The sequence below is a fragment of the Ctenopharyngodon idella genome, chromosome 19, assembly GCF_019924925.1.
Source record: "Ctenopharyngodon idella isolate HZGC_01 chromosome 19, HZGC01, whole genome shotgun sequence".
In the NCBI taxonomy this organism is placed as follows: Eukaryota; Metazoa; Chordata; class Actinopteri; order Cypriniformes; family Xenocyprididae; genus Ctenopharyngodon; species Ctenopharyngodon idella.
Genome location: NC_067238.1, coordinates 23,869,646 through 23,888,373, shown reverse-complemented (window position 1 = coordinate 23,888,373; position 18,728 = coordinate 23,869,646). Strand labels below are relative to the sequence as shown.

At 35.1% G+C, this 18,728-nt stretch overlaps 3 protein-coding genes across 4 annotated transcripts in view; 1 reads left to right on the top strand and 2 right to left on the bottom strand.

Moving 5' to 3' along the window:
- Window positions 1–7,518: 7,518 nt before the first annotated feature.
- Window positions 7,519–9,232, bottom strand: fabp4a (fatty acid binding protein 4a). The gene is made up of 4 exons (XM_051873453.1): window positions 8,970–9,232; window positions 8,588–8,763; window positions 8,401–8,502; window positions 7,519–7,761 (listed from the first exon to the last, which is right to left on the bottom strand). Exons 1-4 carry the CDS (start codon window positions 9,040–9,042, stop codon window positions 7,708–7,710), a joined length of 405 nt encoding a protein of 134 aa, XP_051729413.1. The 5' UTR covers window positions 9,043–9,232; the 3' UTR covers window positions 7,519–7,707.
- A 1,913-nt stretch (window positions 9,233–11,145) lies between these two features.
- On the bottom strand, window positions 11,146–12,624 carry mrpl53 (mitochondrial ribosomal protein L53). The gene is made up of 3 exons (XM_051873454.1): window positions 12,463–12,624; window positions 11,412–11,524; window positions 11,146–11,326 (listed from the first exon to the last, which is right to left on the bottom strand). Exons 1-3 carry the CDS (start codon window positions 12,552–12,554, stop codon window positions 11,208–11,210), a joined length of 324 nt encoding a protein of 107 aa, XP_051729414.1. The 5' UTR covers window positions 12,555–12,624; the 3' UTR covers window positions 11,146–11,207.
- Window positions 12,625–17,250: 4,626 nt separating this feature from the next.
- The window catches only part of pag1 (phosphoprotein membrane anchor with glycosphingolipid microdomains 1), a 55,372-nt gene continuing 53,894 nt past the window's right edge, over window positions 17,251–18,728 (top strand). The window contains exon 1 of one of the 2 annotated variants that reach the window (XM_051872476.1): window positions 17,251–17,504. The gene's annotated coding sequence lies outside the window, so the exon portion shown is untranslated. The remainder of the gene's footprint in view (window positions 17,505–18,728) is intronic. The other variant, XM_051872475.1, reaches the window with a different exon arrangement.

Genomic DNA, 18,728 nt, shown 5'->3' with positions numbered 1-18,728 from the left:
TTAATTTTTGGAAAAATTATCAAACAACTGTTCTTTGATTTATGTGAAATATACAGTGTGTTACAATTTTATATATATAAATATATATTTATATATATATATATATATATATATATATTTCTTCTTATTTTTCTTCATGTTTGTTGCATTCACAAAAAGAAAAAAAAATTAAATGACAAGAAAAGAGTAAACACTTCATAGAAAAAATAATTTGACTACCTGAGATTGACAGTCAACATTTTCTGAAGGCAAAACCTCTTTTTTCACTGAACATGTTGAAAAAGAAAAAATGCATTTTTAATTGTAAAGAATTTTAAGACTTATTATGTACCATATTTGTGTAAAATGTCATATTCACAGCCTTAAAGTAAGATGGGTTGAAATGAGATTTAACTCCCACATGCACATTCTCTTATCTGAGATGATGTTCCTCAAACTATATCTAACAGGAATTCTAAACAGAATTCCAAAGATCTTCCTTTTGTGCTTTATCTGGTCCCAAATGGGAAGATTCACGGTGTTCCAGAAAATCTGGTAACAAGCACACGTAGTCCTCAAGCTTCCACATAGCATTAAAGCTATAGATCTAATTTGCAAGTGAAAGTTTGCATGCTGAACAGAAATTGGGACGGGAAAGCCTAATGGTTAACACATTGTGGATTTAACATTCAATAGTCAAGAGTTTCAAGGTCACAATTGTGTTCTATTACCATTGTGCCCTTGAGAAACCCCTATACAATTATTGTAGGATGAACATCTGTGATTGTTTTGACTGGCCCCTTTTTTGATGTTGTACTATATGGGCTCCTACTGAGCAGTGCTCTGTATGGGATTACAGATCACATGTCCTCACTGAATCCAAAGGATGAGGAAGGAAATCAGTTAAAACTCTCTTCATGACACATCCCACATATCAAGGTTAAAGGGAGAGTTTGGACAGATTGGAGTGTTCTTAAACAAAGCTGACCTCATTATTTAGAAGACTTGAGTAATGAATGCAAAAGCAAGAAATCTTTCTCTTTTAGTCTAAAAGCAAATGCAAAAAAGCAGAGAGAATGCGTGTAATATCAAAAAATATGTTAATGAAATTATCTGTGTTTGGTTTAAAATATTGAATAACAGTATTGCATTAAAGGAACAGTGAACAATTTCATTTTTCAATATTTTTTTTTTAATGTTTATTTATTTATTTAGTTGGTTAGTTAATTTAGTTTATTTACTCAAAATATATTCCAAAACTGGATTATTTTATTTTTCCCCATGGAACACAAAAGCAGATTTTAAAGTGAATTACCATCAATTTTTTTTGTGGAAGCACAGCTCAGACATTGTGCAAAACAACATCTCATTTTGTGTTGCACAAAAACAACAACAACAACAACATACGAGTAGCAAACGATTTACTAATTTGTTACCATGATTTACTAAATCGTGCGCAGGATTTACCATTTCATTCCCTCGATTGGCTAAATACGATTTACTATTTTGTTCCCTCAATTTGCTAAATTGTGCGCATAATTGACTATTTCGTTCCCTTGATTTGCTAAATCGTGCGCAGGATTTACTATTCCATTCCCTCGATTTGCTAAATCGTGCACATGATTTGCTCTTTTGTTGCACACGATTTACTATTTCGTTCCCTCGATTCGCTAAATTATGGACACGATTTGCTATTCTGTTCCCCTGATTCGCTAAATTGTGTGCGCGATTTACTATTTCGTTCCCTCGATTTGCTAAATTTTGCGCACGATTTACTATTCCGTTCCCTCGATTCCCTAAATCGTCTGCACGATTTACTATTCCGTTCCCTTGATTTGCTAAATACGATTTACTATTTTGTTCCCTCCATTCACTAAATCGTGCGCACAATTTACTATTTTGTTCCCACGATTCACTAAATCGTGCGCACGATTTACTATTCTGTTCCTTCAATTCGCTAAATCATGCGCAAGATTTACTATTCTGTTCCCTCGATTCACTAAATCATCCGCACGATTTACTATTCCGTTCCCTTGATTTGCTAAATCGTGCGCACGATTTATTATTCCGTTCGCCTTGATTTGCTAAATACTATTTACTACTTCGTTCCCTCGATTCACTAAATCGTGCGCACGATTTAAGCCCCGGGTATACTTCGGCGTGCAACAGCGCATGCGCAAGCAGGACAGAAGAGTCCACTAGGTGGCAATACGCACAGTACTGAGCACAATGTGCAGTCGTCGAAGAAGAGTGTGTAAAGAGCGATTCAAAAACAAGACGAGTAAACTCATAAGCATGCTTTCTCCATCGTTGTTGATTCCTTTTCTCTTGGTGTATCTTCTGAACTATGTTGCAATGGTGGATGGACTATTTTTCTTCTCCGATCCTGCCCAGCGAATGTCCGGCTGATGACACGATGTCTGGTACAAGCATAGAAAAAATTGTACTGCGCATGTGTCGAACTCGGTCATCCGCGCGCATCCGTGGTTAGTATACTTTGAAAGATGCGCGAGACGCGTCCGTGCGCGGAAAGTGAATTATACCTGGGCCTTTACTTTAACGTGCGCACGATTTACTATTCCGTTCCCTCGATTCACTAAATCGTGCGCACGATTTACTATTTTCGTTTAGCCTACTATTTATTTCCTGCAGGTGCGAGGCTCCGTAGCAAATAGAAAAAATAAGTCAACTATATCTCTTTGAGCATTTTTTAGATTATATGTCTCGTAATTACCACACACTCTGTCTAATTTTTGTTCATTTAATTTTGAACTATGAGAGAAAGTTTTCTTGCATTTAGAGCCATTTCTCAAGACTGCTAAAGCATGAGGTCAGCTATGTACTCAAATCTTTCAGACCAGTTTCCTGCAAGCATGTACTAATAAATGGATTCTTTGGCCACAGACGTCCCTCCTTCAGAGACCACTGCCGCTCTTTTCGTTCTGAGCTGGATTTGAAGTCCAACAGGCTAGTTGCATAGCAACAAGCTTCCCAGAAGCCCCTGCTGATATCAGCCTGACTCAACAACTGACACATAGCACCAGGCAACTGAAGTGAACTCAAAACCCTTTTCAGCAGCTATGTCGACAGATTGATTTGCAAATCAAAGCATTTTGCAACAACATATCTGTTGTGAAGGCATGAATTGACTAATTAAAACACAGAGGTCATGGTAGGCCTCAGGAAGATTAATATTGATAAAATAGTGAACATTACAGACATGCTAACTGACTATTATCGGATAAGCCTGCAGGTCTCTATAGGTTTTATAGCCTTCGCTGTTTGAAAGAAGCTCTTCTGATAGGTGAATAACAGAGGAAGCTGTTTTATTGCAGTGTGAGGGACTGTAACCTTGGCCCTGATCTCAGACACAGGCCGATAATGATTGTCCGTTCCAGTGTAAGTAAAGTGAACGGAAGGGTGCGATCACTCTCCTGCTGTGCAGCTTTCCAGATGTTACTCAAAGGATATGATTTCATTCCTGTAGTGTTATCTGCACAAGCAAAACAGTCCGCATGTCAACACACTAAGACAGGACCCCTCTGAATCTGACACACAATACTGAGACATCCCGCAAGCTGTGCACACACCCATAATGCAATACACAGACGCTCACAAGATCCAGTCAATAATGACCAGCTTACTACATAACCTACCTTGTTACATGGAGATTTACCGAATTAATCAATGCATAAAAATATTTTAAAATATAGAAATTTATTAATAACTTTACCTGTATATTATTGTAATTCCTCCACAATTAAACAAAATAGTCTATTAAAGTCACCATGAAATCGAAGCTGCTATAGTCTTCCCTATTGTGACACATATACGAGTGAAACGGCTTCTCGAACAAGAGAAATTGTAGGGCAGGACTTGATTTTGTCCATCTGGAATTTTGTTAGAAATTGTTTTGGTTTGCTATTGCTGCAAGGTTTCTCATTAAAAGTAGCCCAAACACGGTCAAAACTAGTCCAATATCACATTCCCTTGGGTCCCCCGGTAAAAATCTCATTCCGGGGGGTAAAAATCTCATTCTGTAAAAATAAAAAAAAAAATAGTGCAGAAGCAACAGTGTAAAAGTAGCACAATTACGTGGGAAAACTGCAGACTTGGCAATGCTGTATTGCTGTGATCTCATGTGAGCGACAGGTTGATGAAAGTTACTTTTAAAGTAATGCATTACAATATTGTGTTACTCCCTAAAAAAGTAATTACGTTACTTAGTTACTTTTTATGAAAAGTAATGCGTTACATTACTTTTGCATTACTTTTTTTCACCTGGGCCGGGCTTGCTTGTTTGTTTTTTAAAAACAACAAAAAAGTTATATTTTTGGCAAATGTTAAGGCCCTTTCACACCAAAAGTGAAATGCAAATTCATGCCTGTACAGTAGAGGGCGCAGCTCAAACTAACCTTTCAGCTGTGCTGCCATTCTGGATTAAAGAAGAATAGGGTACAGGTGAAGGAAGTTCAACACTGTATCATTTCTAAATCTAATCTAAAGGAATTTTTTTCGTATTGGTATGGTTGAATTAGATCATTGAAGGTCAGCAGCAAAGACACTGGTTAATAAAGTGAGCTTAAATACATAAAGTATATTTGTGTAATTTAATATAGTTAATTATTACAGGTTTGCATAAAATTCTGAGGTTGCACTTCACTGTTTTTAATTCATTTTGAGGAATACTGAATGTTTTCGTGGAAGTGAGATGAGTAAATGTTCACATTTAGTCTAGAACTACAATAACCATCATGTTTTTAGTCATGTTTTTAGAGCTGTTAGTCAATAAATGTGAAAAAGTAACTTAGATATTTTGTTGTAAGTTGAAAAAGTAATGCGTTACTTTCAACCTGGTCTCATAGGAAAGACGTACCTGTTGGAACGTTTTCGCGAGTTGCCAGAATACGTACCAGTGTGTACATATCACTGCAGTTTCCAACAGAAATGAACACTAGAGGCAGTAAAACGGCAAGCGCTTTTAATCGTTTTCATACACAGTTACGACTACGGCGTCAGATTATGGATTAATAAAGACTCGTTTTCATGTCTCCTTGCACAATATTATGTTATGACTTCAAAACGATTTGTAAACGAATATATTTTGGACTTTGCGTCACTTAACCAGCTCCATATGTTTCACTTTCCTGACATAACAAGTTTGCTCGGTAGCTCAGCTGATACGGAATTGTACTTAAGATGAGGAAGCCCTCGGTACGAATCCCGTGAAAGGCGAGTCATGGTAAAAAAAAAAAAAAAAAAAGCTCAGAGAGCGATATAAACAAGCTAAAACGGCACGATTACGGATGCTTTTTATGTTACGTTTGCTTTTGTTAACACTATCGGGTAGGTTTAGGTATAGTGTTGGTGGTAGGCTACGTTATTTTAAAACGCAGCGGAGTGCAAATTTCAAATCAGAACTGCGGAGATTTGTATAAAAACCAGCGTCATAAAAACGTACCATATTCACGTTTATCTGTTCCGGCAAAAAAATGAACATGCTTTTAGCGCCTCTCAGTGGACATTTCACATCGAAACTGCAGTGATATGTACGTATTGGTGCGTATTTTGCGACTCATGAAAACGTTCCCACAGGTACGTTTTTCTAATGAGACTGGGTTGGTTACTAGTTACTTGAAAAAGTAATCTGATTACTTAACTCAAGTTACTTGTAATGCGTTACCTCCAACACTGGATAAGAGAGACATTAAAGTAGCGGCGGTTTCGTGTACGCGGAAGATTAGAATGATATAAAGTGTTGCTATGATGACAGCGAATATTTGGAAATATACACCGCTTGACAGTGCAATAAACTGACCACTCAGAATCAAGTATTCCACATAGCAGTGTAACAAATAATGTCATTTATAAATAATCGTCCAACAATGCAACATTCTTAAAAAATATTACAAAACATAGCCATGACAACAAATATTACAAAACATAAAAATCTTTTGTAAAAAGAAACGCTTCAGATACCATGTCATGGTTTTCTTTCCATACAAAATCAATACTGCATATTATCTTGTTATATGTCTAATCTTATAACTCTTATATACAACTGGGGCAACAGCACTTTCCCTTAATTCTGTAATAACAAACATGAAACCTATTGCTTGTCATCTAACTTCTCTGAGCCTTGGCTCAGTTATTATGACAACAAACATCTTTTTAAGAGGTAAATCATTCCATATGCTCTGCTCTTCTGATCTCAGCATGGCGATGAGAGGTGCATCAGGCCAAATCCGAATCAAATGAGATAGGAAACACTATAATATGTGTCTGAAAAATGAAATCTTCATACATTCAAAGCACATTTCTAGTACCACCTTCCACCTTTTAAACTTTGTACAGGTTGGGTAATAGGAAAATGCATTGTTTTTATTGAATAGGCTGTACAGAGAGAGCTGGCCCATAACCCACCTGTTTCAGCTGTTTTTGCAGTCAATTACAATCAGTATATCTCTACACTTTCCTGTCCTGGGAAAGTAGCCACTGGTAGAACATTCTCTGCTCTTTGTGTAGGTCAAAAGGACGACTCTAGGGATTCGCTGTGTTCCAATTTCATTACGCATGCTAAAACTATGTTCAAAAAGGGAAATGTTCGACTAAAAGGAGGAAAGAAATACATATCCTCTGTACCCTTGAACACAGTCCACTGTTACAGTAACTCTCTTGTTGTCTTCATCCAACCGAGGTGAAGGGCCAAAAATACATGGGAACGCAAGAACCATCTGGATCATGCACATGGACATTTTGGATAGTTTAATGAATATAAATCACATGATCAGTCCATCAAGATGTAAACTCTCATTTTTAGTGAAGAGTATCTCAGACAGAAGCTTTTTAAAAATAGTTAGGTGACATTTCAGATCACTAGCCCTTTTTATTCAGAAGTACAGTACAGTTAAATATTATTAATTTGTTTATTAATCTCTAGAGATTTCCATACACAGCCAGAAACATAATATAAACATCATGTCATGAAGCAAAACTCAACTGTTTTAAAATGGCATTACTCAGTTTATTTTTAAATGCTGTGAGAAAATACATTCTGTTGCTCCTCAAGGAGTCAGCCTAGCTAAGATCTTACGTGGATAATTAAACCATTACACACTTTAACACATTTTTCTGAGATGTTAACAGATATGTAAGGATTCCAAAAGATGAAAGACTAGAACAATAGGGCAGTTGAAATTAAAGTGGTTAATTGAAGGATTTCTTGGATATGGATGTGACATGAAGTTAAAGTGGTTAATTGAATGATTTCTTGGATATATGGATGTGACAGATATGTAGTATTTGACAGTTAACCTCACCATATAATTCGTGAGAAGGCATTGCCTAATCCTTGTTTCTCATGAGAAAACGTCACGCCTTCTATTATGTGATATCTTTCATAGTATGCACAAATGAGAAGTTTACTCCTTACTGTGAGTCAACGCTAAATCTCTGACCTAGATTTTTCGAAAACGTTGACACATGCATTTTGACTAAGCCTATGTTAAAATAGCAGGGATCAACAAACCACAACTCAGCTGAAGGCAAATAAAAACAACTTTATTCAAGCACCATTAAGATTGATAATAAATGCATTTTAAAAGGGTCAGCACGCATTTTCTTTGGTGTCAAAAATAACATAAGATTTTCAGTAGAGAAATAACGTTTCACTTTGGCTTTTTGCTCATTGAACTGAGCCTGGCATCTTCAAATCCAGATTGGATAACTTCATGCCTCCTTCACATATGTCCTTACAGCCACCACATCACCCATCGTGCATTTCTGGTCAAAAAGAAGATATGGTTATAAATACCTCATAAAATTCAACTGAGAAAGCAAATAGGAAACAATTTACTCACAGACTATCTGCAACTAACTGTTCTGTACATTTAGTTTACACAGAACAATTTTTGTTAATCGTTAATGTACATTATTCTAGACTATTTCCATTTATATTGCACCCTATCACCTGAGAAGGGAATAATTAGGTAACATTTTAAAATAACTTAAAAATAAGTTAGAATCATGTTCAGTTAAATATATTCAGGCTTATTTCATATTTTTGTGCGAATTTCTATTACATATTTAGCTGTTCATGTTTACTGAATAAGGATTTCAATCATTTTATAAAGATTACAAACACAAAGAGCAAACTGTAGCAGAAGAAAATATTTTAGAGTTGATTAAAAATTATAAAATCGTATATTTAATACAGCAGCCTCCATGACCGTTCTGCCCTGGAAATCACCATTTTAAAGTTTCCTGATATTTCCAGTTTTCTGTGGGAACCCTGAATATTAACTGAAATATATTAAGTTGAATAAAAATAAAATTACATTTTTTATTTATATCTTATAAGCATTATATAATGTAATTAACTATACAATGGCGTGTTTATAATAAATGAAAGAGCATCCTTACAGCTATTAATTTTCCATCCGTCACCTCCCTCTCTATCGTCGACTCTTTGCCATCCCAGGACTGTTTTTGCACAAGTTTCCCGTTCTCAAGAGTCACGACAGTCTGCAGATAAAGAGAGACGAGCCAGTTAACTTAATATCATAGCTTCAAACCACTGAAAATATTCCGAAAATATTCCATTACAAACCGTAGTCTTTCGATCATCTGCGGTGGTCTCCTCGAATGACTCGTTCAGTTTAAATTTGATCTCAGTAGTTTTGAAGGTGCTCTGCGACTTCATGCATATGAGCCCTTGATCATCCATACACACGACCAGGTTGGGTTTGGTCCGGTTTCCCACCTGACGAGTAGCGAAACCGACACCTGAAAAACGAAACGCACCTCTTTCAGTCACGAGACAACTTTATAACCATGACCATCAACAGTAAAAGAATCCTAACTTGTTGCTAAATTAATAATACAGTGACAAATTTGGTTTATTTTTTCTTTTGCATTTAGCAAAATGGAAAGATTTGCAAAATAGCATGCATTTGAATTTTAATAAATATTTAAGTGATGAAGAATCATACCTAGAGCCTTCATGTACTCGTCAAAGTTGTCGCTGGTGGTCATCTTCCATGTCCCCACGAATTTGTCAACCATTTTTCCGGATGATGATGTTCCCTGTCACTCAAACAACAGCTCAAAGTTCAGATTTGATCTGATCTGATCGAATGACTGCAGGGTTTTTCAATAGCTCCTCCAGCACGTGCATGATCACACTAGCCAATCAGATCATCCAGCGTCACTGAGCGGAGTTCCTCAACCTCCCACCCGCAAATGCAACCTAGGACTGGGGAAGGGTTCGCATTTTTTGGGACCACAAAAACGGTCAAATAACATTCACTGGGTCAGAGGATAATAATCACAAAGATCATGCACATGGGTAGGCTGAATATTTTTAGAGTGACGTGTTTGACCAACTATAAGATGAAACCTTTCCTCACCTTCCCTCACTGTGCTAACATTTTGTTAACATTACAGCATTTACAATCATAAACAGCATTTATTTATCTTAGTTAATGTTAACCTCAACATTCACTCATACATTTTAAGATCAAAAGTTGTATCTGTTAACATTAGCCTAGTTAATGCACCCTGAATTAACATGAATATGAACATTTTTATTAACATTAACTAAGGTAAACAGTAAATTAATAGTAAATTAAGTAATAACAGTAAATTATGCATAATTACATGCAACTAACCCTCAACCAAACCCTTATCCTACCCTAACCCTATAGTAAGTACATGTTGTTAATTAATATTACTCTGTACTTAAATATATAATTACACTGTAACAATAACATCTTAAAATAGTGTAACCGCAAAATGTTACCATTTGTACTCTGATAACTATGCAATAACATGCTTATTACAATGAATATAGACAACTCATAACTGTATACTTTCAAATTTTTCTAAGCAAAATATTTTTTTCTAAGCATTTAAGAAAAATAATATCACAGACAAAAGCAAATTATTTCACTGACATATTTTCACATAAATAATCATTCAGATACAGAACAAGAAAACCAGACTCTACCAAATGAATGGTTATGGGTCCTGCTTTAAATACTATGCATATTTGGCTATGTTTAGAAGGGAATACCAACATACTATTTACTGGATACTGTGCAGAATACACTGGATACTATTCTCTAATACACTGTAAAAAATTATTTTAATTTATCACAGCATTTTTTATTTTGTCAAATCAACTTCAATAATTAATGTGATTCAGATAACATAGTATTTTGAGTTTCTGTTGATTAAACCAGTCGCCTACATTGTATTAACTAAAATTGTTGATTTCAAATGAACTCAATTTTAAGGCAACCAGGTAACTTACTTTTTTAAGTTAAACCAACAATTATTTTTTACAGTGTTCAAATACGTATGTAATAATAAACCTCTACCAAATGAATGGTTATGAGTCCTGCTTGAATATTTGGAATGTTTAGAAGGGAATACTGACATACTATTTACTGGATACTGTGCAGAATACACTGTATACTGGATACTATTCTCTTATACACTGTAAAAAATTATTTTAATAATGTTATCACAACATTTTTTGTTTTGTCAAATCAACTTAAATAATTAATGTGATTCAGATAACATAATATTTTGAGTTTCTGTTGATTAAACCAATCGCCTACATTGTATTAACTCAAATTTTTGATTTCAAATGAACTCAATTTTAAGGCAACCAGGTAACTTACTTTTTTAAGTTAAACCAACAATTATTTTTTACAGTGTTCGAATACGTATGTAATAATAAACCTCTACCAAATGAATGGTTATGAGTCCTGCTTGAATATTTGGAATGTTTAGAAGGGAATACTGACATACTGTTTACTGGATACTGTGCAGAATACACTGTATACTGCATACTATTCTGTAATAGGAATAAGTATGTAATAACAAACCTGTAAATGTCCTTTCAAGGATTTTGAAGGTTTTAGAATATGACACCACAGCAGAAATTCTCCAACACTAAATGTTAGGCATTAATTACCTGGATGTGATGTAAAAAAAAACCTACACATTTGTTTGGTCAAATCAGGTTCACATTTCCACAAAATGTTTGTTATAGTGAAATAGTAGATGAGTATAAAAAGTGTGCTTGAATATAGAGGCCTCTTGATTTAATTCAGAAGTTTCACCAAAACTATCCAGGAAAAAGTGACTTCAACTCACAAGGACATGACAAATACCATTTTATTACACATCCACGCACATATAAATACATAATACAGAATACACTACTTCTTGTCTCCTGCTTTAGCCTGAGGATCTTTAGCACTGCAGCGGGTCTGTAAGGCTGAGAGCATTTCTTGGGTGGTTAATTTGGATCCCTTCATCACCAGCCTCTCTCCATCCACTGCAAAAGACCACAACTATGTTAAATATGCTGAATGCCTCTTTATAATATTAGAGTAATTCAGAGTTAAACTGAGGTCACTCACAGAATGTGATGTCAATCGTAGGCTCTGATCGGTCGTGCTTTACTTCTGTGATAACTTCACAGTTCATATTTGTGCCTCTGACTTTTTCGGACCCGACCATGATGAGAAACTCTCTGCGGGAAGGAAAGGGACATAAGATAGTGTTTTTTGGGACTTGATAGTTATGCAGTGCGGCTGACTTATGAATTTATGAAGGTATAATTAAAAGCATACTTCAGTTATGCAACAAACACTTGAGGATTGTGGGATACAAAACTCAAGTGACTCTTGAAGTAAACAGCTCACAATAAATATGTCATCTACACAGAGTGGCCAGTTTTTCATCAAGAACAGATTCATTTAGAGTAGTTAATTTTGCATAGCTTTCCCCAAACTTTGAGAATAATTTCATGGCAGTTGATTCAAAAGACATACAAAAAAATGCCATGAAAAACAGAAACAGAAATTTCGAATTGAGGCTGGAAAGTGATGTACAACGCATACAAAAATTTGCCGTGCTGTGCCAGTACCCATAGTAGGGGAAATAGTAGGAAAATACTAGTTCGTTCGAACATAGTTCTACTAGTTCAAGTTCAAAACAGTTTGACAGACTGCTGCAATTACTGTGTTTAGACTGAAAGGGGCGCTAGAGATTTCACAGAGAGACTTGAAAGTTAGCATAGTACAACTCAAGCACCATTAATTGTACGCGGCATCATAATCATATTCATGTAACGTTTAACAATAATTTCGATAATTACATAATCGGCATATACTAGTGCACTTTGGTCCGCTAAAGTGAAATGTTGGGTGTGGAGAAAAATACAACAGCGGCGACTACTGCTAAGAACGCTAAAACCAAATGTCTATAAACCGAGAAACACTCAGTGACATCTCAATGTAAATAAAATTGGCATCATATAATATTACGTCCCTATGACCGCTATTACAGGACGACAAAAAAAGAGAAGAGCTCATGAAATCATACACAAGATTTTACTTTAATAGACAGACCTGTTCAACATTAACCACGCTCATTTAAAGTAAATCGAGATATGTACAGTATGCTTACCTTGTGGAGCGAACATTAGATTCAAAGGGGCAAAACTGTACAATAATTTTTTTAACCGTCTTTAACACTACTGCTCCCCTGGACGCCGCCATCTTTCTCTACATGACCTTTCACCTGCTGATGACGTATGCAGTCGGGCTCGTCAACACAAAATATGATTTTTTTTTTTTTTTTTTTTTAAATCAAAAAGCCCAAATAACTGTCTCTGTTAAATGAATTTAATATATGTTTGTGAAGCCCTTTAATTTCAATATTTTAATTTAATTTAATTTTACTTAGTTGCTGCAGGCTGTTTCCAGTTGTGCTTGCTAAATATGAAAATTGTGAAATGTCTCGAGAACTTATTGAATTTTGTAATTTTGAAAGTTCAATTGAAAAAATGCATTACAAATGCGATATTTAAAATATGCAATATAAAATATGAAAAAGGCATTGTTTTAAAGGGAAGGGAATTGTTTTTTTGTTTTTTGTTTTTTGTCATGCAGAATTTCCAAACTATATTCTATCTCAAAAAGATTATGAGCCTATATGCTTTCATATAATATATATACTTTTCTTACGTATTGTATGTCATATTTGATATTATTTATATTAAATGTCCATATTTATTCATTCATTCATTTAAATTCCTATCTTATATTAATATTTCTAAAAAATATTTTAATGATAAAATATAATTTTCCGTCAATATAACATCTTATAACTGTACTTTTCTTCTAAGCAGCTGTGTCCGTTGCATAAAATGCATTAAACTGCTTTAATTATTTTATCTGAAATTGTACTGAAATAAAACAGTTGCATTTTATTGACAAAACTCGAAACACATCCAGTAGATGGCGCAAGTGGATAGAGTATTCTTACTGTTTACCTTCCACATCATTTTACGTTGAGTTCATTCAGTTCATTTTCACAGATTCATCTTGCCGTATCTTCCTTCACACCCCCGTGCATAATCTGTCGTACAGGCCTCAACTTTAATTGGTTTTAAATGCACTTTCAACAAGAAATCATGTTGATTATGTCATATTGTGCCAATAACCATCCAAACACTTTTGTCATAATGTAGTATCAAGATGGTTTTCATAACTTTCCACAGCTTTTTGCAATTATGTGTCATCAATAACTGCTTTATAAAGACCATACTCCCATTGTGACATTTTGTACAGTCTCTAAATTTGAGATGTTATAAGAACAGAATTATGCAAGAGTTCAAATGGAGAATATGCCCTGTCCTTTTCAATTGATTTATATAGGCAGTTTGAATACTAAACTGACAAGCACATCAAAATTCTTGTAGCTATTTCTGGCACAGACGAGGGGTCAGATGAGAGTGTGGCGGTTTGGTCACAAGTCAGTCTTAGTCTTAGTACTTTGAATAAGAAGTGAATGAGTAATATCAAGCTGGAGAACATCTGAACTGTGCTATATTTCAGAAGTATATATAGACATAAAATGTATAAGCCCTCAAGACTGAATACTATGAATATTATTAAAATGCTCATATACATGTATGTTCAAATTTAACAGTTAAATTAGCAATATTTTAACCAATGCAGGTATATATCTATAAAACTTTTGCACAGAGATCATTTAGATACATATATTTTATTTGAAAACTCTTGTACAGGCCTAACTCTGCTCTGTATTAGGCCAATATAAAATGTACAGCTTGATTGTTATCATGAACAATATCAATATTTGTGCCTCTGCCTTATGGCTGTTTAATATTGTGACACTTCAACAGCTAAATAAATGCGCACGCTATTCAGAAATGTGCTAATATCGCCAGCACTGTGTACAGTTTTTCACATAGCAAATCAATGCTGTTTTTACGAACTACGAAGTTGACTATTTCTGATGATGCCAAAAACATCTTGTCCCATACATAACCACTAGTGTGTTACTAAGGCCCAGTTCTCATGCTTCTGATGACCACAAGGGTTTCTTTCCTGAAGAGCTAAGAGCACAGTTTGGTCACACATTAGAACTATTTTTAGACACGAGCTTGAAGCTGAACTTCCTATCAAGCCCTTTCTAAAAACAAGTTTCTCTTTTCCTTACTGAAACAAAGACAATGAATTCTCCTGCCAGCATTAAATCCAAAATAAAGAAAGCTACAAGCACCGAAGGCAGAACCCTCAAGGGAGGGGGTCAACCTTTTATAATGCATGTTAAAAGTTATTTCAGTATTGCTGTCATTGCTTCTTGTTCTAATTATAATTTTGGATGCTCACCAGGAAGTCAGATAGCAAGGTTGGGTACTGTTACACTGCATAATGTCCATTACAGTGACATTCAAGGTTTTTCCATGCTGATGCTATTGTTGTGAAGTAAATCACTGGAGTATATTGTCATTGTATAGCCTATTGTATATTATAGCGTGTATTATATAATTGAAATATATATATATATATATATATATATGTGTGTGTGTGTGTGTGTGTGTATAAATATATATAATATAATTATATAATACACTATTAATGAATATTTAAATTTGAATAAAATGAAAACTAAAAGACTTTCAAATCACATGAGCCAATATTTTATTCACAACAGAACATAGATAACATAACAAATGTTTTAAGGGAGAAATTGTACACTTTTATCCACTAAATGAGCTCATTTCAAATTTGATGCCTGCTACAGGTCTCAAAAAAGTTGGCACGGGGGCAACAAATGGCTGAAAAAGCAAGAACTTTTGAAAAGCTTCAGCTGGGAGAACATCTAGTAACTAATTAAGTTAATTGATATCAGGTCTGTAACATGATTAGCTATAAAAGCGATGTCTTAGAGAGGCAGAGTCTCTCAGAAGTAAAGATGAGCAGAGCTGTAAAAGAGTGCGTAAAAAGATTGTAGAAAACTTTAAAAACTATGTTCCTCAACTTTAAATTGCAAAGGCTTTGCAAATCTCATCATCTACAGTGCATAACATCATCAAAAGATTCAGAGAAACTAGAGAAATCTCTGTGCGTAAGGGACAAGGCCGAAGACCTTTATTGGATGCCCTTGGTCTTCGGGCCCTCAGACGACACTACATCACTCATCGGCATGATTGTGTCAATGACATTACTAAATGGGCCCAGGAATATTTACAGAAACCACTGTCAGTAAACACAATCCACCGTGCCATCTGCAGATGCCAACTAAAGCTCTGTCATGCAAAAAGGAAGCCATATGTGAACATGGTCCAGAAGCGCTGTCGTGTCCTGTGGGCCAAGGCTCATTTAAAATGGACTGTTTCAAAGTGGAAAAGTGTTCTATGGTCAGATGAGTCCAAATTTGACATTCTTGTTGGAAATCACAGACACCGTGTCCTCCGGGCTAAAGAGGAGGGAGACCTTCCAGCGTGTTGTCAGTGTTCAGTTCAAAAGCCAGCATCTCTGATGGTATGGGGGTGCATAAGTGCATACGGTATGGGCAGCTTGCATGTTTTGGAAGGCACTATGAATGCTGAAAGGTATATAAAGGTTTTAGAGCAACATATGCTCCCCTCCAGACGACATCTATTTCAGGGAAGGCCTTGTATATTTCAGCAGGACAATGCAAAACCACATACTGCAGCTATTACAACAGCATGGCTTCATTGTAGAAGAGTCCGGGTGCTGAATTGGCCTGCCTGCAGTCCAGATCTTTCACCTATAGAGAACATTTAGCGCATCATTAAACGAAAGACGACCATGAACTCTTCAGCAGCTGGAAACCTATATCAGGCAAGAATGGGACCAAATTCCAACACCAAAACTCCAGAAACTCATAACCTCGATGCCCAGACATCTTCAAACTGTTTTGAAAAGAAGAGGAGATGCTACACCATGGTAAACATGCCCCCATCCCAACTATTTTGAGACCTGTAGCAGACATCAAATTTGAAATGAGCTCATTTTGTGCATAAAATTGTAAAATTTCTCAGTTTAAACGTTTGTTATGTTATCTATGTTCTATTGTGAATAAAATATTGAAAGTCTTTTAGTTTTCATTTTATTCAAATTTAAAAAAAGCGTCCCAACATTTCCATAATTTGGGTTGTAATGCTCTAAATAAGAAACATTTTGACTGCCATTAAGCCCAAAGTATACTTCACTTTTTACACGTATGCGAGGGTCAGCGTACAGTGCACGAATTTCATCATCAGAAGAGTACGCTCGCACTCTGTACGCACAGCTGGATTTTTGTAACCGCAAATTACTGTTATTATTAGTTTATGATAAAAATGCCCTTAGCAACCCTGTACATGTTCCTATTGAACTGTTCCAACAATATGACTAAACTAACTTTTGAAAAAAGCAGCAATTTATATATATATATATATATATATATATATATATATATATACACACACACACACAATAAAACACAATATGCAAAAAAACTAAAATACAATATTAAGTTAAAGCTATAAAGTTAGCTAAATGTTGTATTCATTTAGTCCCTCCCACACTGACATATATGTCAAGTTAAAATGTAATGTAAATGTTAATGATATGATTTGTATATTAATAAAAAAATATTTAATTGACTTAAATTTTTATGGCCTTAGAATGTGAGAATCATAATAAAATATGAAATAACATTAATATGGAACTATAGCCTACACTCTTAAAAACCTCACGACATAAAATGTCGTTACTTAGTTTTTTTTTTTCTCTCTATTTTTCATTTTCACACCATCCATACCACAAACTGAAAGCTGCCACCTGAACACACCCGTTTGCGGCGCTTTGTTGCAGTGGCCATATGAGTAGAACTACACATCCCGTGACACACTGCGCTGCTGGGATCTGTCACTCCACCCCTCTGCATCTGTGAAGTCTAGCTGAGGATCGCAGGCACAGAGTCACAGCAGCACCGGACCGGTAATGGTATGTGTGTGGCACACATCTCAGTGCGCACTGCAGCTCTCCAGCCTCACTGGCACTGTCTTCTGTGATCATTTGTAAATACAGCATGTTGTTTGAGTGCTGCTGTGAGCTCGCGGAACCTGCGCTGATCATATAAACTCGAGACCAGAGAAACAGCTGATCCACGGATGGTCGTCTGGGGTAAGTGGTCCTTTAATATCAACCCACCCGAACACTACATGACTGGAAAAGTTGCGCTGAGGGAGAAATATCTATAATGAGAATGAGCCCGTTAAGACTGTATCTACATACACTCAACTTCGCTCGTATATTTTGTATGGCGCGCGTGAGAGAGGACAGACGGACACTGTATCCCAGTGCTATTTATTTATACGACAGAATTCCTTGCATACCGATTGAAAAGTGGAATGTAACGGAATGAGTAAGTGTGGATGATTAGGTGTCAGAGATTCTACGCATATTATCGGGTAGAGACGGGAGTCATCTGTTGATTTCACAGCTTTGCTTCTGTATAAGAGGCATGAGATGTTTAAATACAACTAACATGTGATTTACCTTAAGAATTATTCCAACATGTGAACAATCATCTCAAGACAGTGAGTTCTACACTTCCTTAGATTTAATCTTCCTTTACCTATGCATAATAAATAATTTGTTCATTTATGAGATATTAAGAATACTTTCTACAATTGTTTTTGATTTACTGGCTTTACAAATTTATAGTGGTGTAATTATCCAGTAAAACGTATAAATACTTTCCATGCACTTTCAATAAATGAGCATTTTTTTAAAAATATATTTAATAATTTTTTTTTTAATCTTGGTTGCTCCATTTGATGTGTACAAAACGAGCTATTTCATAAAAGGCCAAAATATGTAATAATAACAACAACAATAATAATAATAATAATAAACATTATCTTGACAGCCAGGGACTAAAGCGGTCTTTTTAATTGATTTTTAGGCTATTTATACATATTTTTTTATAATTTATATATATATATATATATATATATATACAGTCAAACCAAAATTTATTCAGTTATTTTTATATTAATAGAGTTTATTCACTATAGTTTAAAAAAATGGTAATAAAATGTGACAAGATCTCAGAGTTAAACTGTGTCAGAAAAAAATAATCTTAATTATGTCAGATAACACTTAAGCAAAACATGGTCAGGTCAAAGTGTCTGAATAATTTTTGGTTCCAAATTTTTATCAGTTTTACTGGTAGTCCACTGTATGAAGAATTTTTGGGTATAATATGTCACAATTTATTTTGCTATCCTCACTTACATAAATGAACTATAGTGTCCTGCACCCACTAGTAAAAATATATAAAAAATATCAACAAAAAAAAAAAAATTATCAAGAATTTTTGGTTTGACTGAGTGTGTATGTGTA

Excerpts from the sequence above, each read along its gene's own strand:
- fabp4a (XM_051873453.1), bottom strand. The coding sequence starts at position 9,042 with ATGGTTGACAAATTCGTGGGGACATGGAAGATGACCACCAGCGACAAC. Across the intron at positions 8,764-8,969 it reads CGAGTACATGAAGGCTCTAG|GTGTCGGTTTCGCTACTCGT; the intron begins GTATGATTCTTC and ends TTCGTTTTTCAG. Across the intron at positions 7,762-8,400 it reads CGGATGGAAAATTAATAGCT|AAATGCACGATGGGTGATGT; the intron begins GTAAGGATGCTC and ends CTTTTTGACCAG.
- mrpl53 (XM_051873454.1), bottom strand. The coding sequence starts at position 12,554 with ATGGCGGCGTCCAGGGGAGCAGTAGTGTTAAAGACGGTTAAAAAAATT. Across the intron at positions 11,525-12,462 it reads TCTAATGTTCGCTCCACAAG|AGAGTTTCTCATCATGGTCG; the intron begins GTAAGCATACTG and ends TCCTTCCCGCAG. Across the intron at positions 11,327-11,411 it reads TACGATTGACATCACATTCT|TGGATGGAGAGAGGCTGGTG; the intron begins GTGAGTGACCTC and ends GGTCTTTTGCAG.